The sequence below is a fragment of the Protomyctophum parallelum genome (genome assembly GCF_964188405.1).
Source record: "Protomyctophum parallelum genome assembly, chromosome: 18".
Lineage (NCBI taxonomy): Eukaryota > Metazoa > Chordata > Actinopteri > Myctophiformes > Myctophidae > Protomyctophum > Protomyctophum parallelum.
In genome coordinates, this window is record NC_139716.1 from 2,972,892 (window position 1) to 3,000,131 (window position 27,240).

The following is a 27,240-nucleotide window of genomic DNA, read 5'->3' on the forward strand; positions in this document are numbered from 1 at the left end:
TCCTTAGCCCAGGGCCAAAGACAGAGTTAAGTTAGTTCTGACTAAAACTCTGTTCACTTCTTGGGGCTTCAGTCCAATGGAGGCTCTTGACAATTTAATGTCCTGGAGCAGAAGTAATGCACTGGACTCAGGGCCACAGCCTTGATTGATTGATTGAAATATTTATTAACAGTTTGCAGAATTACAGTAGCATACATTTCAAGCACAAACTCCACTGTCACACACACACACACACACACACACACACACACACACACACACACACACACACACACACACACACACACACACACACACACACACAGAGAGAGAGGTGGTGTTATGTTACAACCAGTTTACATGTTAAATGTTGTCACTTGACAGCTTTGTGTTCACCTCACAACTGATACATGCCTCAGTGACAGAAGGCGACAGTGTGTGTGTGTGTGTGTGTGTGTGTGTGTGTGAGGGTGTGTGTGTGTGTGTGTGTGTGTGTGTGTGTGTGTGGTGGCAAGACCCGCCCTAACTGATGTCAAATCAATTCAAAGGAGATTTACCAAATTACAATACACCAAATCTCAGCCACTTGTTCACTCACACGCCATCACTCCATCACTCCAGCATGGTGTTACTGTGAAATTGGTGACCTACTGAAACACGTGACCATCTTGTGGACCTCACACAACATTAACACACATGGAGGTCTTTAAATACGTTGGCCAGAACACCAGCTATAGGTTGAACTCTGACAATGAACAAACCGCAACGATTTACATTCGGACACTGACATTGTGCGATTGTCTACTTACTACACGATTGTCACATATTCCAGCAGGTCACCGATTACACCGTAACACCACCATCACCGATTACACCGTAACACCACCATCACCGATTACACGGTAACACCACCATCACCGATTACACCGTAACACCACCATCACCGATTACACCGTAACACCACCATCACCGATTACACCGTAACACCACCATCACCGATTACACGTAACACCACCATCACCGATTACACCGTAACACCACCATCACCGATTACACCGTAACACCACCATCACCGATTACACCATAACACCACCATCACCGATTACACCATAACACCACCATCACCGATTACACCGTAACACCACCATCACCGATTACACCGTAACACCACCATCACCGATTACACCGTAACACCACCATCACCGATTACACCATAACACCACCATCACCGATTACACCATAACACCACCATCACCGATTACACCGTAACACCACCATCACCGATTACACCGTAACACCACCATCACCGATTACACCGTAACACCACCATCACCGATTACACCGTAACACCACCATGCTGGCGTGAGCCAGTGTGAGTCAGGGAGTGGCCGAGATTTTGGCTAAAAATGTTAACCAATCGTAACAAGCTGTGAGCTTGTAGATCTGCTATTTTTCAATAGCTAAAGCATAACATGATGCTAACACCAAAAGGGGTTCCCGCCCCAAAATGGGTTTTAAACACATGGGCTTAAATATGAGAAAGGGGCAAAAATGTGTGAGCTTGTAGATCTGCTATTTTCACAGCACTTGGAACTCTTACATTCCAAGTACTTTGTGGGGGTCCCCACAGTTCACATGTGAATGTTTTGGGTGGTCCCCAGTTCACATGTGAATGTTTTGGGTGGTCCGCAGTTCACATGTGAATGTTTTGGGTGGTCCCCAGTTCACATGTGAATGTTTTGGGTGGTCCTCAGTTCACATGTGAATGTTTTGGGTGGTCCTCAGTTCACATGTGAATGTTTTGGGTGGTCCTCAGTTCACATGTGAATGTTTTGGGTGGTCCCCAGTTCACATGTGAATGTTTTGGGTGGTCCTCAGTTCACATGTGAATGTTTTTGGGGAGTCACGGCCTGAAAAGGTTGAAAAATGAGAATCACTGAGGTAGATGACAGATAAGACTCTGCAGGGGGACCAGTTCTGTTGGATCACATCAAATAACGCAGTTGTTTCCTGGTGTATCGTGTCTGTAATTTCTTGGCAGGTTTCCTGAAGACCAGAGATGAGACGCCGTGAGGAGAGAGAGGAGGAGGGAGCTGACAAACATCTCATCCACAGAGCAGAGATGAGACGCCGTGAGGAGAGAGAGGAGGGAGCTGTCAAACATCTCATCCACAGAGCAGAGATGAGACGCCGTGAGGAGAGAGAGGAGGAGGGAGCTGACAAACATCTTATCCACAGAGCAGAGATGAGACGCCGTGAGGAGAGAGAGGAGGAGGGAGCTGACAAACATCTCAACCACAGAGAAGAGATGAGTCGCCGTGAGGTGAGAGAGGAGAGAGCTGACAAACATCTCATCCACAGACCAGTGTCTCCAACAACCAGCTACATGTCTATGAAGAGTGACTCGTCTCTACCTCCTGACTTCAGTAATGAACCTGGACCTCCTGATGCTAAGTATGTGATTGCACCTATAAATATACACTATAATATGTGTACAGTATTTGTGTACATTATGCAACATATATGTTTAAAATATCACCTGTTATTGTACTGTATATTTAGTAAGATTGTATGGTTTCTATTTTATTATTTTATTTTATTTACTTGTCATGCAATGGCAAGAGACGAAACAAAAAACTCTTTAGAAACCCTTTAACTAACTTCTTCATTCACACAAACATTTATGTTATTCCAGACGTCTGTACCACAGAGCAAAGTCTCCAACTCCCAGCCTTCTGTCTATGAAGACTGACTTTTCTAAAGACATTCCTCTTAACTTCAGGGATGAATCTGGACCTCCAGATACACAGTATGTCAATCCTCCTGTACAATATACACACTATAACACTATACAATATACAATATACAATATAACACTGTACAATATACAATATACACTATAACACTACTGTACAATATATACACTATGGTCCTCATTCACACAAACATTTATGTTATTCCAGACGTCTGTACCACAGAGCAGAGTCTCCAACTCCCAGCCTTCTGTCTATGAAGAGTGACTTTTCTAAAGACATTCCTCTTAACTTCAGGGATGAATCTGGACCTCCTGATACACAGTATGTCAATCCTCCTGTACAATATACACACTATAACACTGTACAATATACATTATAACACTATACAATATACACTATAACACTGTAGTCTTTGCATACGCATGTAAGGTCGTCAGGGCTAGGGCAAGTGCTACGGGCCATGATGGAGTTGTTATCATACAGAATATGTTAACAATAGTAGCCTATGACTGGTAGAACATGGGTGCAATTTGGGAGGAATAAAAACACTTTTCTTTCTTTCTTTCTGTGTGATAAAAATACAAACGATAAAGACATATTTTTGGGCAGACTCTTGCTGGAGCTTCATTCATTCAATGTCACTTTGACTACGCTTCCACCTCTTGGTTCTCCAACATCTCAATGTCACTAAAAACTAAACTTCAGACCTCCCAAAACAACTGAACACATATTGAATACATTGACTTCTTTGTTTCTATGATTCCAGACGTCTGTACCACAGAGCAGAGTCTCCAACTCCCAGCCTTCTGTCTATGAAGAGTGACTTTTCTAAAGACATTCCTCTTAACTTCAGGGATGAATCTGGACCTCCAGATACACAGTATGTCAATCCTCCTGTACAATATACACACTATAACACTGTACAATATATACACTATAACACTATACAATATACACTATAACACTGTACAATATACACACTATAACACTGTACAATATATACACTATAACACTATACAATATATACACTATAACACTGTACAATATACACACTATAACACTGTACAATATACACTATCACACTATACAATATACACTATAATGAATCTGGACCTCCTGATGCACAGTATGTCAATTCTCCAATAGCCTACAATTCAAGGTTCAATGTTGTACTTTATTGTTTCATCCTGTGTACACTACAGGTACATAAGAATAAAACTTTATTGTTCCATCTTGTGTACACTACAGGTACATGAGAGTAAAACTTGTTCTGGTTTCAGACAATGCAGCAGCAGTATATACACAACATTTTATAACACAACCATGTGATCTCATGCTAAGTTATATAAATTCCATAACAAGACATAACATCTAATAATGTCGTATCAACCCTGTTCAAAGTCCATCTACAGATACTGTGTGAGCAGTTTGTGAATGAAGTGGTACAAATCACAGTGTGGTGTTCAGTAGACAGGCTGGCTGCTTGTGTGCATGTACAGTAAGTGTACATTATGTGTACAGTATGCCACAAGCTATGTTTAAACGATCACCTGTTATTGTGTTGTATATTTAGTAAGATTTTATATTTCTGTGGTAACGAATACTGAAGGTTACAGTACAAAATGAAGCTTGTTGTTTATTTCCCAAGTGAGGAACACAGACTGGAAGCTCTATCGCCACATAATAAAGTCACTTCCTCCAAGCTGGTGCTTTCCTGTTAGACCAGAGCCATAGAGTAAGACAGAGTTACGACATTGAGGGGGCAGAAAGCTGAGTCCAGTGCATTCTGCCAACTCCCGGTCCAGGACTTTGTCACTGTTCGCCATGCTCTTCACCAATAGAAGTCTAGATGTAGAAGATTGGACTGAAGCCCCATGAAGTGAACGGAGTTGTCATAACTCTGTCTTACTCTATGGCTACTACTGACTGCCTAGTCCTAGTCTGGTGTACTTGCGCCCCCTCTTGGCCAGGCCCTGTAATAAAACAATAAGTCACAAGAGGTCTCAGGTTACCATGAATTTTACAATGGGTGAGAGGCGTAGTGAGACATGAGCACATCGAGTGTCTCCAATCAGAATCAAGTATTGGGACTATAACCGTTTTAGAACTACAATTTTTACATGCCTAGTAAAACCACAACATAACAATTTATATTATGTTTTTGGCCATTTTATTCAGTTTACTTGTTGCTGCAATGCTGTGAGATGAAAGTAAAAGATGTCTTTTGGAAGTACAATGGAATGTAACAATACAAAATACAAAACAAATTGACAATGTCATTCACACAAACAATTTCTATGATTCCAGACGTCTGTACCACAGAGCAGAGTCTCCAACTCCCAGCCTTCTGTCTGTGAAGAGTGACTTTTCTAAAGACATTCCTCTTAACTTCAGTGATGAATCTGGACCTCCAGATACACAGTATGTCAATCCTCCTGTACAATATATACACTATGGTCCTGATTCTTCAACGCGCTTCCGCTTATATATTGACGTGACGCTAGCGGAAAGGCATTTACGTGGATTTCCCACATTAATTTGGAATTCATGAAAATGGCCGTGAACTTGACGCTGTCTTTGGTTCGTCGGAAACTCCACTAAATCCTCCGCCACCTCTTTAGGTGGCGGAGAAATTTGCGGAAGCATACACTTGCATATAGATTTATTCAGAAGGCTTTAGTCTTCATGCTGAATCAATAAATAGTCCCCAAATCTCAGATAAAATATGTAGGCATGTGCCCCCAACATATTGGTCGATCAGCACATAAAAAAACGATATATATATATATATATATAAAAGCCGAGTGCACTTGTATGCTGCATGCATTCTAGAGGCAAGTTAGCCTATAGAGTCCCATAAGGAAACTGCCCCTGCAAGCCCCGACACCTTTTATTTTATTTATTAGGATATTTCTATAGCATGCCATGCGCGATTGCGCTGCTCACTGGACAGCCTTCTCTAGGCTACTCGCAGTGCAACCGTGCAACGCGTTGTGAGCTTGTAGATCGGCTCTCGCGGACTGCATGTTAAAAAACAAACTCACAATTATAATAAGAACATAGGCCTACACTTATCTGCATTTTGCACTGTACGAATCTAACGTTGTTTCGGTGTGTGTGTGTGTGTGTGTGGGGGGGGGGGGGGGGGGGCAGACAGCAGCGTGCTGCCGATCCGATTCACATTGGAAAATGAATAGGGCTAATTAGCCCTATATAAAAAATATAAGACCACATTTATAGCCTAATGAATGCAGCGTGTTTGAAAGTCGGCCAGTCATATCAGTTTTAAACCAGCTCACCTCCACTCGTGAACATGACGGACAGACAGACAGAATTTATAATAATGTATATTATTGATATTGATCACATGGATGCCACACACAGAATAGTTTAACTCACTGGATAAACTCACTGGATTATAATTTCTTCAGACAAGAGGATCCCAGGCCTATAATATATTTACTTATGAATGTATGGGCTACTGTTCTTTATCGCGCAACAGTGTCGAGGGCCCATGCAGCCCCCCTCCCTCTCTCGTCTCTCTCTCTCTCTCGCTCTCTCTGAAAAGACGACTTTTGCATTGACATATCCATATTTTAAATATCGGATATGTTTTACCTCTGCAAAGGTGTGAGTGAGCACCCGCCTTGGTCCCGAACTTAATTAAATAAATTATAATTATATTGCTTCAGCGGAGCACGCAACGTTGCAAGCTTGGATAGCAGTGACCGCGGCTGTGATCTCAGACAAACTGCTGTCTGCTGAGTCATGCTTGAAGCCTTTTATGGTATGAAATTGGGCGTGGATCAATGCAGATGAGGTTGTCGGTTGCTTTTCCGATCACTTTGCACCCGCTGCTTTCAGTATGACATACACCTGCGATACGCCAGCGCACCTGTGGTACACACCACTCTCTGAATAACACGTCATCTCAACGTAGCTTGATCGGACGGATAAATACGATATCTGTTTCCGTCACCGTTACACTCTGGCGCATTTCGTTTTTGAAGAATCAGGACCTATAACACTATACAATATACACTATAACACTATACAATATATACACTATAACACTGTACAATATACACACTATAACACTGTACAATATACACTATAACACTATACAATATACACTATACAATATACACTATAACACTATACAATATACACTATAACACTGTACAATATACACTATAACACTGTAGTCTTTGCATACGCATGTAAGGTCGTCAGGGCTAGGGCAAGTGCTACGGGCCATGATGGAGTTGTTATCATACAGAATATGTTAACAATAGTAGCCTATGACTGGTAGAACATGGGTGCAATTTGGGAGGAATAAAAACACTTTTCTTTCTTTCTTTCTTTCTGTGTGATAAAAATACAAACGATAAAGACATATTTTTGGGCAGACTCTTGCTGGAGCTTCATTCATTCAATGCCACTTTGACTACCCTTCCACCTCTTGGTTCTCCAACATCTCAATGTCACTAAAAACTAAACTTCAGACCTCCCAAAACAACTGAACACATATTGAATACATTGACTTCTTTGTTTCTATGATTCCAGACATCTGTACCACAGAGCAGAGTCTCCAACTCCCAGCCTTCTGTCTATGAAGAGTGACTTTTCTAAAGACATTCCTCTTAACTTCAGTGATGAATCTGGACCTCCTGATACACAGTATGTCAATCCTCCTGTACAATATATACACTATAACACTGTACAATATACACTATAACACTGTACAATATATACACTATAACACTGTACAATATACACACTATAACACTGTACAATATACACTATAATGAATCTGGACCTCCTGATACACAGTATGTCAATCCTCCAATAGCCTACAATTCAAGGTTCAATGTTGTACTTTATTGTTTCATCCTTTGTACACTACAGGTACATAAGAATAAAACTTTATTGTTCCACCTTGTGTACACTACAAGTACATGAGAGTAAAACTTGTTTTGGTTTCAGACAATGCATTATATACACAACATTTTATAACACAACCATGTGATCTCATGCTAAGTTATATAAATTCCATAACAAGACATAACATCTAATAATGTTGTATCAACCCTCTTCAAAGTCCATCTACAGATTGTAAGTTATACTGTGTGAGCAGTTTGTGAATGAAGTGGTACAAATCACAGTGTGGTGTTCAGTAGACAGGCTGGCTGCTTGTGTGCATGTACAGTAAGTGTACAGTATGTGTACAGTATGCCACAAGCTATGTTTAAACGATCACCTGTTATTGTGTTGTATATTTAGTAAGATTTTATATTTATGTGGTAACGAATACTGAAGGTTACAGTACAAAATTATGCTTGTTGTTTATTTCCCAAGTGAGGAACACAGACTGGAAGCTCTATCGCCACATAATAAAGTCACTTCCTCCAAGCTGGTGCTTTCCTGTTAGACCAGAGCCATAGAGTAAGACAGAGTTACGACATTGAGGGGGCAGAAAGCTGAGTCCAGTGCATTCTGCCAACTCCCGGTCCAGGACTTTGTCACTGTTCGCTATGCTCTTCACCAATAGAAGTCTAGATGTAGAAGATTGGACTGAAGCCCCATGAAGTGAACGGAGTTGTCATAACTCTGTCTTACTCTATGGCTACTACTGACTGCCTAGTCCTAGTCTGGTGTACTTGCGCCCCCTCTTGGCCAGGCCCTGTAATAAAACAATAAGTCACAAGAGGTCTCAGGTTACCATGAATTTTACAATGGGTGAGAGGCGTAGTGAGACATGAGCACATCGAGTGTCTCCAACAGAATCAAGTATTGGGACTATAACCGTTTTAGAACTACAATTTTTACATGCCTAGTAAAACCACAACATAACAATTTATATTATGTTTTTGGCCATTTTATTCAGTTTACTTGTTGCTGCAATGCTGTGAGATGAAAGTAAAAGATGTCTTTTGGAAGTACAATGGAATGTAACAATACAAAATACAAAACTAATTGACAATGTCATTCACACAAACAATTTCTATGATTCCAGACGTCTGTACCACAGAGCAGAGTCTCCAACTCCCAGCCTTCTGTCTATGAAGAGTGACTTTTCTAAAGACATTCCTCTTAACTTCAGGGATGAATCTGGACCTCCTGATACACAGTATGTCAACCCTCCTGTACAATATACACACTATAACACTATACAATATACACTATAACACTATACAATATATACACTATAACACTGTACAATATACACACTATAACACTGTACAATATACACTATAACACTATACAATATACACTATACAATATACACTATAACACTATACAATATACACTATAACACTGTACAATATACACTATAACACTGTAGTCTTTGCATACGCATGTAAGGTCGTCAGGGCTAGGGCAAGTGCTACGGGCCATGATGGAGTTGTTATCATACAGAATATGTTAACAATAGTAGCCTATGACTGGTAGAACATGGGTGCAATTTGGGAGGAATAAAAACACTTTTCTTTCTTTCTTTCTTTCTGTGTGATAAAAATACAAACGATAAAGACATATTTTTGGGCAGACTCTTGCTGGAGCTTCATTCATTCAATGCCACTTTGACTACCCTTCCACCTCTTGGTTCTCCAACATCTCAATGTCACTAAAAACTAAACTTCAGACCTCCCAAAACAACTGAACACATATTGAATACATTGACTTCTTTGTTTCTATGATTCCAGACGTCTGTACCACAGAGCAGAGTCTCCAACTCCCAGCCTTCTGTCTATGAAGAGTGACTTTTCTAAAGACATTCCTCTTAACTTCAGGGATGAATCTGGACCTCCAGATACACAGTATGTCAATCCTCCAATAGCCTACAATTCAAGGTTCAATGTTGTACTTTATTGTTTCATCCTTTGTACACTACAGGTACATAAGAATAAAACTTTATTGTTCCATCTTGTGTACACTACAAGTACATGAGAGTAAAACTTGTTTTGGTTTCAGACAATGCATTATATACACAACATTTTATAACACAACCATGTGATCTCATGCTAAGTTATATAAATTCCATAACAAGACATAACATCTAATAATGTCGTATCAACCCTGTTCAAAGTCCATCTACAGATTGTAAGTTACTGTGTGAGCAGTTTGTGAATGAAGTGGTACAAATCACAGTGTGGTGTTCAGTAGACAGGCTGGCTGCTTGTGTGCATGTACAGTAAGTGTACAGTATGTGTACAGTATGCCACAAGCTATGTTTAAACGATCACCTGTTATTGTGTTGTATATTTAGTGAGATTTTATATTTCTGTGGTAACTTGAATACTGAAGGTTACAGTACAAAATTATGCTTGTTGTTTATTTCCCAAGTGAGGAACACAGACTGGAAGCTCTATCGCCACATAATAAAGTCACTTCCTCCAAGCTGGTGCTTTCCTGTTAGACCAGAGCCATAGAGTAAGACAGAGTTAGGACATTGAGGGGGCAGAAAGCTGAGTCCAGTGCATTCTGCCAACTCCCGGTCCAGGACTTTGTCACTGTTCCCTATGCTCTTCACCAATAGAAGTCTAGACGTAGAAGATTGGACTGAAGCCCCATGAAGTGAACGGAGTTGTCATAACTCTGTCTTACTCTATGGCTACTACTGACTGCCTAGTCCTAGTCTGGTGTACTTGCGCCCCCTCTTGGCCAGGCCCTGTAATAAAACAATAAGTCACAAGAGGTCTCAGGTTACCATGAATTTTACAATGGGTGAGAGGCGTAGTGAGACATGAGCACATCGAGTGTCTCCAATCAGAATAAAGTATTGGGACTATAACCGTTTTAGAACTACAATTTTTACATGCCTAGTAAAACCACAACATAACAATTTATATTATGTTTTTGGCCATTTTATTCAGTTTACTTGTTGCTGCAATGCTGTGAGATGAAAGTAAAAGATGTCTTTTGGAAGTACAATGGAATGTAACAATACAAAATACAAAACTAATTGACAATGTCATTCACACAAACAATTTCTATGATTCCAGACGTCTGTACCACAGAGCAGAGTCTCCAACTCCCAGCCTTCTGTCTATGAAGAGTGACTTTTCTAAAGACATTCCTCTTAACTTCAGGGATGAATCTGGACCTCCAGATACACAGTATGTCAATCCTCCTGTACAATATACACACTATGGTCCTGATTCTTCAACGCACTTCCGCTTATATATTGACGTGACGCTAGCGGAAAGGCATTTACGTGGATTTCCCACATTAATTTGGAATTCATGAAAATGGCCGTGAACTTGACGCTGTCTTTGGTTGGTCGGAAATTCCGCTAAATCCTCCGGGACCTCTTTAGGTGGCGGAGAAATTTGCGGAAGCATACACTTGCGTATAGATTTATTCAGAAGGCTTTAGTCTTCATGCTGAATCAATAAATTGTTCCCAAATCTCAGATAAAATATGTAGGCATGTGTCCCCAACATATTGGTCATAAAAAAATGATAGCCTATATATATATATATATATATATATATATATATAAAAGCCGAGTGCACTTGTATGCCTAAATGCATGCATTAGGATATTTCTATCATGCGCGATTGGGGCTGCTCACTTGACAGCTTTCTACTCGCAGTGCAACGCGTTGTGAGCTTGTAGATCGGCTCTCGCGGACTCGCTGCATGTTAAAAAACAAACTCACAATTATAATAAGAACATAGGCCTGGTTAGTGTTGTATAGTTAGTGAGTCAGTTCTCTGACTGTCGGTGTGTGTGTGTGTGCGTGTGTGTGTGTGTGTGTGTGTGTGTGTGTGTGTGTGGGGGGGGGGGGTCATATCATAGTTTTAAGCCAGCTCACCTCCACTCGCGCTTGTTCACAAACATGACGGACAGACTTTATAATAATGTATATTATTGATATTGATCACATGCATGGATGCCACACACAGAATAGTTTAACTCACTGGATAAACTCACTGGATTATAATTTCTTCAGACAAGAGGATCCCAGGCCTACGAGGTAGGCCTATAATTATTCACTTATGAATGTATAGGCAGGCTACTGTTCTTTATCGCACAAACCAGTGTCGAGGGCCCATGCCCCCCTCCCTCTCTCTCTCCTCTCTCTCTCTCTCTCTCTCTCTCTCTTTTGCATTGACATATATCCGATATTTTAAATATCGGATATGTTTTACCTCTGCAAAGGTGTGAGTGAGCACCCGCCTTGGTCCAGAACTGAATTAAATAAATTATAATTATATTGCTTCAGCGGAGCACGCACCGTTGTACATAGTTTGTACATATATAGTAGCCTACAGTGGTAATATACAATGGTGCAAAAACGACATAACATAAAAGCCCTAACTGTCCTGCTCCTACATGTGTAGAATTATTAAATTAATAGAGTGCGGGCTATATTCATAGCAGTGACCGCGGCTGTAATTTCTTTCCAGCAATCATTTTTATTGTAATTTGTGAAGCCGCTATATAGTCTGCGGCTGCAAAGCCTTTTTTATTTTTTTGACAGACGGATCTCAGACAAACTGCTGTCTGCTGAGTCATGCTTGAAGCCTTTTATGGTACGATATGGGGCGTGGATCTATGCAGATGAGGTTGTCGGTTGCTTTTCCGATCACTTTGCACCCGCTGCATTCAGTATGACATACACCTGCGATACGCCTGCGAACCTGTGGTACACACCACTCTCTGAATAACGTGTGGTTACTTTGTAACCTATGTTCTCTGAGTGAAGAGACTATCTCTCCACCCAACATATTTCATATGTATGGGGAATGTCCCCACCTCACTTGTGACGTGGATATCTCTTTAAGACACACCAGTTGCACTGGCACGCACGGGTATATAAGGCCCAGGTGTGCGTGATTACACTGGTTTACTTGATCGACACCGCTTCTGAGCGACATCGAGGTGGAGAGATAGTCTCTTCACTCAGAGAACATAGGTTACAAAGTAACCACACGTTCTCTATCGTATCAGAGACTATCTCTCCACCCAACATATTTCATATGTATGGGGAACTCTGTAAGACACCTCGTGAGGAAGCGAAGCAGTCCCAGAACCCCAAAGACAACACCAGTGGGCTCCGACCCAGCACATACTGAATTTGGAATGATTTATCATGTATGTTCAATGTAATGTATTTACAACCCCTGGAACGGCCGGACAGCCAGACGCCATCCGCCGCCAAATGCTCAGGCGCTAGGCGCCACTCAGAGCCCGGCCCCGCAAGACGCTAAGGCCAGAGACCACAGGGGTGAAGGGCCGCCCAAGCCAACCCACCAGACGCAAGGTTGGCTTGACTGGTGAAGGTGACAATGACACCCACCGCTGAGTAGCATGCGATACCAACTCCCCGAAGGGAGCGAACGCTGCATGTTCAGCCGGTATAACCGGGTGAATGTACATTAGACGGAGTAGGCTATGTCGCCGCTGTGCAGGTCGGTCAGGGACGTACCTTTCCACAGCGTCCCCAGGTGGAGTGTGCCTGCCCTCCAGGCGGCACTGGTACTCCTACCTGTTTGTGTGCTGGATAACCTCTGTAATCCATGCACTCTCACTTGAAGCACTCAAAGAGCTGGTTCGTTACTCTGTGGGCCTTGTGTGGCCCTGGCATACGAATCTAATGCTCCAATAGGGCAGAGTGGGGACCGACTCCGTCTCTGTACGTCGACTGTCTGTATGACGATGGTAGGACAGAGCTCAATCACCTGATTGAGACGTGCCCTTTTGTGAACATTGGGGAGAAAGGCCGGTTTGGGGCATAAGACTATACCATCATCCGGCATAGGCCTGCAGAGGTCATTATGGAATGACAGAGCCCGCAACTCCCCCATTTCTCCTTGCAGATGTGACGCCGACAAGACTGCTGTCTTGAGCATGTCACGCTCACTGACTAAATGTTGTAGAGCCTCCAGAGCTAACCCCAGATGGGCCTGATTGGGTCCCTAACCTGAGCTCCTCAGGGCACCCTTCAACACTTGGTCAGCTGACTGTTGGAGCCCTGTTCTCCGAACCGGAATGATCCTTATGTCACATCACAGTTTTACAAGTCAAAAGTGGATGGCCTTCTACTTTGTGCATAGTTCCCATCGCGTTTATGCTGCGGAGCTAAGCACACACCCAGTGAGAAGGGTGCTGGCTGCCACACTGATACCACATAATGGTAAAACCTGATAAATGCTGACAGCGTCAATCAAGAGGCTGTCCCACAGATCTCAGATTTGAGGGCACCTCACCGTAAGCCCATGCGGCAGCGAGGCCCTGTGTGGAATGTGCACATGTTCCTGTTGGGGCTGGCCTGCCTGCCCACCTATATGCCTGCTGGATTGTTTCACAAGCCAATGAGTGAAGTCCAGTCTTGGAGACTATCTGCCTAAGACAGTTAGGCCCATTTACCCTGTTTCACCACCCTGCTTAGGAGGGTGGGAAGGGTGAAAATCAATAGACTGACTGGCTCACACTCCGATCAGGCCGTAGGGCAAAATGCAGGGATTGATGGCGACAACACCTAAGCATTGCCATGTAGGAAGCGGCAGCACCCCTCACTGACAGGGACATTCTTGTGGCTGACACTGCAGTGCTAACAGCAAGAATGCTGTCCTGTCTCCACGGGCTTAATTGGCTCATGCCGTAAGGCAGACAGTACCACTCCCCGAGGAGGGACTGCTGGCCTATTGTGTGAGGGATGAACGGTATGAGGACCAACTGGGTGACTATTGTGTCGCCCTTGTGTGGGACAGCGGCCCGCCATGTTGCCAGATCCCTGGCCTAGCCACACGATTACCTCTGGATGAGGAGGGAGCTCAACCGGTCTCCAACACACAGAATTACACCCAGGTGTTTAAACGGCCATGCCGTAATACAACCTTATGGTGGTCCTGCTCACCCATGACAGTCTCGTCACATTCTGCTGTGTGAACAGCAGTGTGCATTCGCTGGAACAACGTGGAACGTGTAAACTGACGCTGTCAACGATACGCCCACGTAGTGCATGACTGTGAATGACAGATAATGCACTGGCCGCATGTTCAGAAGAGCCGGAGGCACAAAGTGCACCATGATTGCCCTCAGCCCTAAGGGGCGGAGGCACAACCTGACCGACTCACTAGAGCAAGGGACAGAGTCCCTGCTTTGCCCTCTAACACATGCCGAGGAGCGCTGTGGACTGTGAGAGTTGACGCCTGCAAGGCCTCTTGTTGAGGTGCCGGCCTAGGTACCCAAAGTGCTGCAGGTGCCTGGCCACGTTGTTGTGGCACTGCACCTCTGAGCGAGCACACACCATTCAGTTATCCAATTTAGGATGCAAAGGCCCTCCCGCCAAGGACTATGTCCAATCGGGGGGCTAGACATATGCCGAATGGGAGGACACGGGACTCGAAGGTTCTGTCATCTAAGACAAGCCGGTCAGTGCGTCAGACCCGGGATCTGAGAATAAACATCCCCGGTCGAGCATGGCAAGCCAGTCGCCTTGGAGGATGGCCTGTAAGACCCTCAGCCTTTCCTTGCCAGGAGTGCTGTAAGCAGCACCCCACCCTCCCGAAGACATAGTGGAACCCACCCAGGGGTCCACCTGAATTGTCTTCCAGGACAACCGCTGTCCCGAGAGACAGCGGGTGGGGTCTGGGGCCTTAACTGTCAGGACTGAGGGATGGGCTTAGCCCGCCGAGCACATTTTAGCCATACCCTGCCGGTTGGCCTGTAGGTCCCTGGGACTGCCAAACCTGACTGGGGTTGCACAGCCTGAGGGGTGACCGAGGCAGGCTACTCATGGCCTTGCCGGAGCATTCCTGCACCTCCTGTGCACCTCCACAGCCTCCTTGGGATGCTGTAGCAAAGCACTGGCCTTTTTGCCAAACATGGCCGACGGCTCAATAGGCAGCGTGGGGGAGCTTGTCCTCCTATCGCAGCTTGGCCTGGGGCTGCCACAGACGGCGCCTCACCAAAGGGCATCAATAGCATTGCCCGCTGCCTGGGGAGCCTGAAAGCCGGTCGCTGCAGCTCCTCAATAAGGTCCGGGCCCTTATGGTCACATAAGCGCCGTATATAAGCCGGTGCTGAAGCAGTGACAGAATAGCCCTGTGTTAGCTAGCTGCGCCTAGATAGCCATAGTGCATTCTCGGGATGAGAAGGAGCTTACTTTGTGGTTTCGACCCAGCAACTGGATTATACCATGCAAGTTTACACCTATAGGTGCGTGAACGGCCTTGCCGTGATGCACCGTACAGAGTATTCCGCCCGACAGCCGCGGCACACTCGAGTTGCCGAAATTGGCGAAACTACATCACGGACGCGTGAGCTGACACTGTCAGCAATACGCCGTATATACAGTAGTGTGCAAATGGCTGTGATTTCAGGGCTTGCTCCTGGCAGACTCAGCACGTCCTGTCTGTGTAACTGAACCAAGTTCCACAGACGGAACTACACCACGGTCACGTCAACTGACACAGCAATACGCCGTATAGTGCGCTACTACACCTGAACGCGGAAGCTGGCTGCCACGGCAGCGATACGCTCATCCTGTCTATGACAGGACCCACGGTTCGGAGGATGAGCTTGCTCCGTGGTGTTCCCCGTCCGTACGGGTTCTACCACGCAGTCTACACCGGAGTGCGTGAACGGCTTTAGCTGCAATACACTCAAGTGAGCTCTCTCTCACGAGGTGAGGCAAAAAACACAGCACTAAAGACGCGGAAGCCGCCCCAGCGACAATACGCCTGTATACTATACAGTGTATAGTGTGCTGTGTTAAATGAGCTTGCTCCGCGGCTTCCCCCGTCCGTACAGGTTCTACCACGCAGTCTACACCGGAGTGCGTGAACAGCTTTAGCTGCAATACACTCAAGTGAGCTCTCTCTCACGAGGCGAAGCAAAAAGACAGCACTACAGATGCGGAAGTCGCCCTAGCGACAATACGCCTGTATAGTGCGTTTTAATGCTATAGCCTGGCCGGGCTGTTGTTTTGATTGATTGATTTACTAACAGTTTGCAGAATTACAGTACATTTCAAGTACGACTCAATACAAATACTGTTAACAGTGAGTGGACGACACCATAAAGCATAGGGCCCACCATTTTCAATTCATCAAAACATTTAGAGACGTACGAATATACACAACTATTCACTGCGCACTCGCAGGTCCACTCTAGCCCACAGAATATGCAGCATGGATGCGTGAATTGACGCCATGCCAATAATACACCCGTATAGTGCGTTTTATTCCACTGCCTTTAAGGATTACCGGGCCACTGGTCCTGTCTGTGTCACTGCACTCAGATCGACAGACAGGCTACACCACAGGAGCGTAAACTGGCGCCCCACCAGCAATACCCCTGTATAGTGTGTTATATGGCCGTCGGATTCCTTCATTCATAGCCTCCTAGCCTCAACTGGCAAGAGGAAGAAATTCATACAGGAGTCAGGATCTTCATGAGCTGCTATCGCATGACCAGGGAACCCACAGGTCACCCACTGGTCATGGCACATATGCCATGGGCATATGTGCCCCACACAGCCCCAGAGAAACCCCTGCTGTTTCCATTTAATTCAATACCTATATACACTATTATTTTAATATGTTATATTAAATGAATACAAATTTAACTGTTTAAACATGCTCAAAAAACGGGGAGTATAGTAATGTGCTTGAGAAGTGAGGGCACAATTTACCCTATGTGCAATTTACACTGCTGTCTCTCAGTCACATATTGATATTCATGTGTTGTTGTTTTGTTTTGTTTTTTTCTCTTGGTAACATGTTTCATGTGGACCCCAAAAGACTAGCTGACTGCCATGGCATCAGCTAATGGGGATCTTTCCAAATAGAAAAATAACTAAACAACAGCCACTGAGTTTCTATGTCTCTCTCTCTCTCTCTCTCTGGAGGAGGTTGCACCTGAATTTCCTAGCTGCACTGAGACACAGAGTGTTTGAGTTGGAGACAAACACTCTGCTCCAAACGTTTTGCATTATATAGTGTATATACGTATGCCAAATAATAAATTCCACTGTTTGGTCCACTAGAACAGTCCGCTCGACTTTCCAGGCAACAATTTACCCTACGATATATCACCGTGCTCTGGAGACCAAACTTTGTTTGTTGTGGAATTAGCTCGTCCTGTCTATGACTGACAGGACCCACGGTTCGGAGGATAAGCTTGCTCCGTGGCTTCCCCCGTCCGTACGGGTTCTACCACGCAGTCTACACCAGGGTGTGTGAACGGCTTTAGCCGCAATACACCCCAGGGAGCTCTGTCTCTCACGAGGCGAGGCAAAAAAACACAGCACCAAAGACGCGGAAGCCGCCCCAGCGACAATACGCCTGTATACTATACAGTGTATAGTGTGCTGTGTTAAATGATAAGCCTATAGCGGGGCTGATGTTTCGCTGCGCCAAACGCAGGTCCACTCCAGCCCACGGAATATGCATCACGGATGCGTTAACTGACACCAAGCCAGTGATACAAACATATAAATGCGATTATCCGCTGCTTTACAGGATTACGGAGCCAATGGTCCTGTCTGTGTCCCTGCCCACAGGTCGACAGACAGGCTACACCACAGGACGCGTAAACTAACACTATGTCAGCAATACGCCTGTAACGGTGTTTTGGCTGGTTACCCTGTTTTTGTTTGCTATACGTACAAACGAGCTGTGTGACAGCAATCCAGAGAGGAGCGATCCACGCCAGCTCTCTAACCTGCCTCCAGCAGTGGATTAATCCGGCTGCCAGAACTCGTGAGTAGTTGCTTTTCAAAAAGTCTAAAAAATGCAGTTATTGTTGATAACTTGCTCTGCACTTCCGTTGAGGAGACCACGTCTTGGACTGCTCGGTGGAGATCAAAAAAGCAGTGTAATCACGCACACCTGGGCCTTATATACCCGTGCGTGCCAGTGCAACTGGTGTGTCTTAAAGAGATATCCACGTCACAAGTGAGGTGGGGACATTCCCCATACATATGAAATATGTTGGGTGGAGAGATAGTCTCTGATACGATAGAGAACACGTCATCTCAACTTAGCTTGATCGGACGGATAAATACGATATCTGTTTCCGCCACCGTTACACTCTGGCGCATTTCGTTTTTGAAGAATCAGGCCCAATAACACTATACAATATACACTATAACACTATACAATATACATTATAACACTGTAGTCTTTGCATACGCATGTAAGGTCGTCAGGGCTAGGGCAAGTGCTACGGGCCATGATGGAGTTGTTATCATACAGAATAGGATAACAATAGTAGCCTATGACTGGTAGAACATGCTGGGTGCAATTTGGGAGGAATAAAAACACTTTTCTTTCTTTCTTTCTTTCTTTCTGTGTGATAAAAATACAAACGATGAAGACATATTTTTGGGCAGACTCTTGCTGGAGCTTCATTCATTCAATGTCACTTTGACTACCCTTCCACCTCTTGGTTCTCCAACATCTCAATGTCACTAAAAACTAAACTTCAGACCTCCCAAAACAACTGAACACATATTGAATAAATGTACTGTACTTCTTTGTTTCTATGATTCCAGACGTCTGTACCACAGAGCAGAGTCTCCAACTCCCAGCCTTCTGTCTATGAAGAGTGACTTTTCTAAAGACATTCCTCTTAACTTCAGTGATGAATCTGGACCTCCTGATACACAGTATGTCAATCCTCCTGTACAATATATACACTATAACACTACTGTACAATATATACACTATAACACTACTGTACAATATATACACAAGGGGCCTGATTCTTCAACGCGCTTCCGCTTATATATTGACGTGACGCTAGCGGAAAGGCATTTACGTGGATTTCCCACATTAATTTGGAATTCATGGAAATGGCCGTGAACTTGACGCTGACTTTGGTTGATCGGAAACTCCGCTAAATCCTCCGCCACCTCTTTAGGTGGCGGAGAAATTTGCGGAAGCATACACTTGCATATATAGATTTATTCAGAAGGCTTTAGTCTTCATGCTGAATCAATAAATAGTCCCCAAATCTCAGATAAAATATGTAGGCATGTGTCCCCAACATATTGGTCGATCAGCACATAAAAAAACGATATATATATATATAAAAGCCGAGTGCACTTGTATGCCTAAATGCATGCATTCTAGAGGCAAGTTAGCCTATAGAGTCCCATAAGGAAACTGCCCCTGCAAGCCCCGACACCTTTTTATTTATTTATTAGGATATTTCTATAGCATGCCATGCGCGATTGCGCTGCTCACTTGACAGCCTTCTCTAGGCTACTCGCAGTGCAACGCGTTGTGAGCTTGTAGATCGGCTCTCGCGCATGTTAAAAAACAAACTCAATTATAATAAGAACATAGGCCTACACTTATCTGCATTTTGCACTGTACGAATCTAACGTTGTTTAGTGTGTGTTAGTGACGGTATTGTTTAGTGAGTCAGTTCTCTCTTTTTTTTTTTACTGTCTTGACTGTCGGTGTGTGTGTGTGTGTGTGTGTGTGTGTGGGGCGGACAGCAGCATGCTGCCGCTGAACCGAGTCCAATCTGGGTGAAATTTACATTGGAAAATTAATATAACGGCGCGGTGAGCCCGGCCAGGACAGAACACGGCCCGGCCCGACTGACATTCTGGTTCACAGACATGCCGGTCTGACAGACAGACAGCAGTCACGAGGGCTAATTAGCCCTATAAATCCACATTATGGCATCAGCGCGTGCAATTTGGCCAGTCAGTTTTAAGCCAGCTCACCTTAATTCATTATAATATGGGCAACGTTGTAGCTGTGTAGGCTGTAGGCTACTACATTGATCTCATCATGAGATCAATCAAGTTTGCCAAGTGTCCCCACTCCCGCAAATCATTTTAATATGAGGACATCATGAAATGAACCATGCATTTACATCTGACAAAGAGGATATAGGCTACCCGCTGTATATGGTTGAAATTCTAAATAGCTATGCCTACATGTCCATGCTCAGAACAAATCCATTCTCCACTATGCATTCAGACAGCTGACAGTGAGATGATATTAATCTATTCCCCGAATGAATCAATGCAGCTCTGATTAAAAAAAAGTATCGGATATCTCTTTACTTTTGCAGGGCGCCTTTCTTTTTTTATAACCCTGCAGTGCATTCATCCTGTCAAAATTAACTACTCTACAAGCTCATCACGCTGTTGTATAGAAATGAAATCCTCTGTGCAGGCTATGATGACGTATTTCGAGATTTCCTGTTGCCCTTATATGGTGTAGAATGGGCGTGGATGTTCCAACTAACCAGGCGACACCAGGCGAATCGCTTGGGAAAAATGCGGAAAGGATACACTCGGCGATCCGCACAAATGAAGTGATTACACCAGCTTCCCTGAATAACACGTCCTCTCAACGTAGGATGATCGGACGGATAAATACGATATCCGTTTCCGCCACCGTTACACTCTGGCGCATTTCGTTTTTGAAGAATGACGCCCTAGAACACTATACAATATACACTATAATGAATCTGGACCTCCTGATACACAGTATGGCAATCCTCCAATAGCCTACAATTCAAGGTTCAATGTTGTACTTTATTGTTTCATCCTGTGTACACTACAGGTACATAATAATAAAACTTTATTGTTCCATCTTGTGTACACTACAAGTACATGAGAGTAAAACTTGTTTTGGTTTCAGACAATGCAGCAGCATTATATACACAACATTTTATAACACAACCATGTGATCTCATGCTAAGTTATATAAATTCCATAACAAGACATAACATCTAATAATGTTGTATCAACCCTCTTCAAAGTCCATCTACAGATTGTAAGTTATACTGTGTGAGCAGTTTGTGAATGAAGTGGTACAAATCACAGTGTGGTGTTCAGTAGACAGGCTGGCTGCTTGTGTGCATGTACAGTATGTGTACAGTATGTGTACAGTATGTGTACAGTATGCCACAAGCTATGTTTAAATGATCACCTGTTATTGTGTTGTATATTTAGTGAGATTTTATATTTCTGTGGTAACTTGAATACTGAAGGTTACAGTACAAAATGATACACTATAACACTGTACAATATACACTATAACACTATATAATATACACTATAACACTATACATTACAATATACACTATAACACTATACAATATACACTATAACACTGTACAATATACACTATAACACTGTACAATATACACTATAACACTATACAATATACACTATAACACTGTACAATATACATTATAACACTGTAGTCTTTGCATACGCATGTAAGGTCGTCAGGGCTAGGGCAAGTGCTACGGGCCATGATGGAGTTGTTATCATACAGAATAGGATAACAATAGTAGCCTATGACTGGTAGAACATGGGTGCAATTTGGGAGGAATAAAAACACTTTTCTTTCTTTCTTACTGTGTGATAAAAATACAAACGATAAAGACATATTTTCGGGCAGACTCTTGCTGGAGCTTCACTCATTCAATGCCACTTTGACTACCCTTCCACCTCTTGGTTCTCCAACATCTCAATGTCACTAAAAACTAAACTTCAGACCTCCCAAAACAACTGAACACATATTGAATAAATTGACTTCTTTGTTTCTATTATTCCAGACGTCTGTACCGCAGAGCAGAGTCTCCAACTCCCAGCCTTCTGTCTATGAAGAGTGACTTTTCTAAAGACATTCCTCTTAACTTCAGGGATGAATCTGGACCTCCTGATACACAGTATGTCAATCCTCCTGTACAATATACACACTATGGTCCTGATTCTTCAAAAACGAAATGCGCCAGAGTGTAACGGTGACGGAAACAGATATCGTATTTATCCGTCCGATCAAGCTACGTTGAGATGACGTGTTATTCAGAGAGTGGTGTGTACCACAGGTGTGCTGGCGTATCGCAGTTGTATGTCATACTGAAAGCAGCGGGTGCAAAGTGATCGGAAAAGCAACCGACAACCTCATCTGCATTGATCCACGCCCCATATCGACCATAAAAGGCTTCAAGCATGACTCAGCAGACAGCAGTTTGTCTGAGATCACAGCCGCGGTCACTGCTATATCCAAGCTTACAATGGTGCGTGCTCCGCTGAAGCAATATAATTATAATTTATTTAATTAAGTTCGGGACCAAGGCGGGTGTTCACTCACACCTTTGCAGAGGTAAAACATATCCGATATTTAAAATATCGGATATGTCAATGCAAAAGTCGTCTTTTCAGAGAGAGCGAGAGAGAGAGAGATACGAGAGAGGGAGGGGGGCTGCATGGGCCCTCGACACTGTTGCGCGATAAAGAACAGTAGCCCATACATTCATAAGTAGGCTACCTAAATATATTATAGCCGGCCTACCTCGTAGGCCTGGGATCCTCTTGTCTGAAGAAATTATAATCCAGTGAGTTTATCCAGTGAGTTAAACTATTCTGTGTGTGGCATCCATGTGATCAATATCAATATACATTATTATACATTCTGTCTGTGTGTCCGTCATGTTCACGAGTGGAGGTGAGCTGGTTTAAAAACTGATATGACTGGCCGACTTTCAAACACGCTGCATTCATTAGGCTAATATTGGTCTTCTATTTTTTTATATAGGGCTAATAAGCCCTATTAATTTTCCAATGTGAATCGGATCGGCAGTACGCTGCTGTCTGCCCTCCGCCACACACACACACACACACACACACACACACACACACACACACACACACACACACACACACACACACACACACACACACACACACACACACACACACACACACACACACACGCACCCCCCCCCCCCCCCCCCCCACACACACACACACACACACACACACACACCGACAGTCAACTGACCGCCGCCTACTGCAGGCATTACTGTCTACACTAAACTATGTTGGATTCGTACAGTGCAGAATGCAGATAAGCCTATGTTCTTATTATAACTGTGAATTTGTTTTTTAACATGCAGCGCGAGTCCGCGAGATCCGATCTACAAGCTCACAACCGTTGCACTTCGAGTAGAAGGCTGCCGAGTGAGCATCCCCATGCAATCGCGCATGATATAAATATCCTAATAAATAAATAAAAAGGTGTCGGCTTGCGGGGCAGTTTCTGTATATGGGACTCTATAGGCTAACTTGCCTATAATGCATGCATTTAGGCATACAAGTGCACTCGGCTTTTATATATATATATATATATATCGTTTTTTGTGCTGATTTTTTGTGCTGATCGACCAATATGTTGGGGTGCCTACATATTTTATCTGAGATTTGGGGACTATTTATTGATTCAGCATGAAGACTTCTGAATAAATCTATATGCAAGTGTATGCTTCCGCAAATTTCTCCGCCACCTAAAGAGGTGGCGGAGGATTTAGCGGAGTTTCCGACGAACCAAAGTCAGCGTCAAGTTCACGGCCATTTCCATGAATTCCAAATTAATGTGGGAAATCCACGTAAATGCCTTTCCGCCAGCGTCACGGCAATATATCAGCGGAAACACGTTGAAGAATCAGGCCCTATAACACTATACAATATACACTATAACACTATACAATATACACACTATAACACCAGTGGCGGAACAACATTGGGCCGGGCCGGGGTGTGAGACAGCACGCCTGGGCCTCACCGAACATGACTCCCCAACAGCACACCCCCCCCGATCGGGGGCCCGCTGGTTTTATCAGTCGTGAGTGACTGTGTAAAAAATCGTCCATCGATCATCTGACAGCCCGGGCCCTCAGGAGGTCCGGGCCGGGGTGTGACCACCCCCCCTACACCCCCGGTAGCTCCGCCGCTGTATAACACTTGTGTGGGTTAACGTGATTATTGCCACGACAGGGATGCGGTCAGGAACGAGACGGAGTCGAGTTCCGCAAGCATCACTGAAGTGGCAATAATCACGTTAACCCACGCCCTCGAGTGTAATACTGCAATTCTACCACAGTTACCCTTAAAACTAAGAAAATCGCTGAAAGAATATATATTTTTAATGACAGATGTAGTCACGACCACAAATGTACCAAGAAACTAGCTAGCCTAGCCACCCAGTCTGTACTGTACGCATGTCTGTACGCTCATATCGTGAGCATACAGACATTTAGGAGCATTCCCACGTTGCGTGTGGAATTCATCATTTGAACTTGCCGTGACGTTGGCGGACGTTGGTCGTAAAATCCACTAATTTCCTCATCAGCTCTGAGGGTGGTGTACCAGTGATCAGAGGGTGGTGTACCAGTGATCAGAGGGTGGTGTACCAGTGATCAGAGGGTGGTGTACCAGTGATCAGAGGGTGGTGTACCAGTGATCAGAGGGGGGTGTACCAGTGATCAGAGGGGGGTGTACCAGTGATCAGAGGGTGGTGTACCAGTGATCAGAGGGGGGTGTACCAGTGATCAGAGGAGGGTGTACCAGTGATCAGAGGGTGGTGTACCAGTGATCAGAGGAGGGTGTACCAGTGATCAGAGGAGGGTGTACCAGTGATCAGAGGGTGGTGTACCAGTGATCAGAGGGTGGTGTACCAGTGATCAGAGGGTGGTGTACCAGTGATCAGAGGGTGGTGTACCAGTGATCAGAGGGTGGTGTACCAGTGATCAGAGGGTGGTGTACCAGTGATCAGAGGGTGGTGTACCAGTGATCAGAGGGTGGTGTACCAGTGATCAGAGGGTGGTGTACCAGTGATCAGAGGAGGGTGTACCAGTGATCAGAGGGTGGTGTACCAGTGATCAGAGGGTGGTGTACCAGTGATCAGAGGGTGGTGTACCAGTGATCAGAGGAGGGTGTACCAGTGATCAAGGCATGTGTATATTTATTCAGAATGCTTTAGTCTTCATCCTGAATCAGTTAATAGTCCCAACGTCACCCAAAATTCAAATGATGAATTCCACACGTAACCTGGGGATGCTCGTAAATGTCTGTACGATAGATAGATAGATAGGTAGGTAGGTAGATAGATAGATACTAGATAGATAGATATTCTTCAAATAAAGCATAATTATTATACACATGGTACAGTGGAAAACAAATGAGACAAATATGTTAAAACAACTATAACTGAAAATAACTGATCTACAAGCTCACAGCACAACTCTCTGTGATGTGTTGTTGAGCTTGTAGATCAGCTACCTTCGGTGCGCGACATCAAACAAATATATAATGAATTGAATCCACGTGATAATCACGCAAACATCTTCTATGATTCCAGAAGTCTGTATCTCAGAGCAGAGTCTCCAACTCCCAGCCTTCTGTCTGTGAAGAGTGACTTTGTGCGTGTGTGCGTGCGTGCGTGCGTGTGTGCGTGCGTGCGTGCGTGCGTGTGTGCATGCGTGTGTGCTTGCGCACACAGTTAGTTAGTATCGGCAAATGTCGGATTATTGCCCGTCGGAATTTTGGCGCGTCAGAAAAAAGACCTGCACCCACTATTATATGTATTCATGTCAACAGAGAGAGGTGCGTTGTGACCGAGGCTGATCAGACACCTGGACTGAAGACACCCAGTGAAACCACACCTGGACTGAAGACACCCAGTCAAACCACACCTGGACTGAAGACACCCAGTCAAACCACACCTGGACTGAAGACACCCAGTCAAAGACGAAGACGAAGACAGTCGAAGACACCTGGACTGAAGACAAGTAAGAATTGAAACGTCATGCTAATAAATTGAACACTTAAGGCCTTGGCTGAGTCCACACACAAACACAGAAACGCATTGAACACAGAATAAAATCACTGCAGTTGCAGGTTTCAATTGTAGGTGATATTATATTTGATTTTATATTTACACTTGAGGTGCCAATCATATTTTAAGGAAGGAATAAGTACCGCATTTTAAAAGCCACCTAAATTGTGAGTGGAAGTGGAACATGTTTCTTTCATTGTCTGTCATTTCACACTATGTGGTAAATCTCCAAAACCCGACTCTCGACTTTTCTCTCCATATAATAAAAGAATGATAGACACTTTACCATTGCTCTGGAGACTTGGCAAGTCCTGCACATAAAATAATAGCAGAGTCAGACCTATAGAAGTCCACAGTGAGCTTGTAGAGTGGCTATATTTTCGAGGTGTAATAAATGTCACGTTATAATGTAGGCTAAAAAAGGGGCACGGTGGCACAGTTGGTAGTGCTGTCGCCTCACAGCTAGAAGGTCCTGGGTTCGATTCCCGTTCGGGACACTGTGGGTGTTGGCGGCGTGTTTCCTCCTCCGCGTCATCAGTGCCCATACCCGAAGGTTGGGGTTGGCCAAAGGGCCTTTCTGTGTGGAGTTTGCATGTTCTCCCCGTGTCCCCTAGGGTAGGTACCCTCACAAAAACATGCAGTAATCCTGGTCTCTAAACTGCCTGATGGAGGGGAAAGGAACTGGTTGGAATAACGTGTTCCTTCCACGCGCTATGTCCAACCAGGGAAACTCCCCCCTGTCAGGTGTAAAGGAGCAACTTGGACACTCAGGCATGAAGGAAGCATGAGTTCAAGTCCGTTGCTCTCCCCTTGTCCCCCATATATGGGGACTAGGTTGGTCTCCCCTTGTCCCCCATATATGGGGACTAGGTTGGTGGAGGGTGTGTAGAGCC

The 27,240-nt window shown here is 44.2% G+C and overlaps 1 protein-coding gene across 1 annotated transcript; it reads left to right on the forward strand.

Annotated features, from left to right (window-relative positions):
* Positions 1 to 2,287: 2,287 nt before the first annotated feature.
* On the forward strand, positions 2,288 to 26,311 carry LOC310875919 (uncharacterized protein; the record flags this gene model as incomplete). Its single annotated transcript, XM_083789353.1, has 4 exons — positions 2,288 to 2,433; positions 5,043 to 5,156; positions 22,287 to 22,400; positions 26,110 to 26,311. The coding sequence occupies 4 exons, from the start codon at positions 2,288 to 2,290 to the stop codon at positions 26,309 to 26,311; spliced, it is 576 nt and encodes a 191-aa protein (XP_083645479.1).
* Between the last annotated feature and the right edge of the window lie 929 nt (positions 26,312 to 27,240).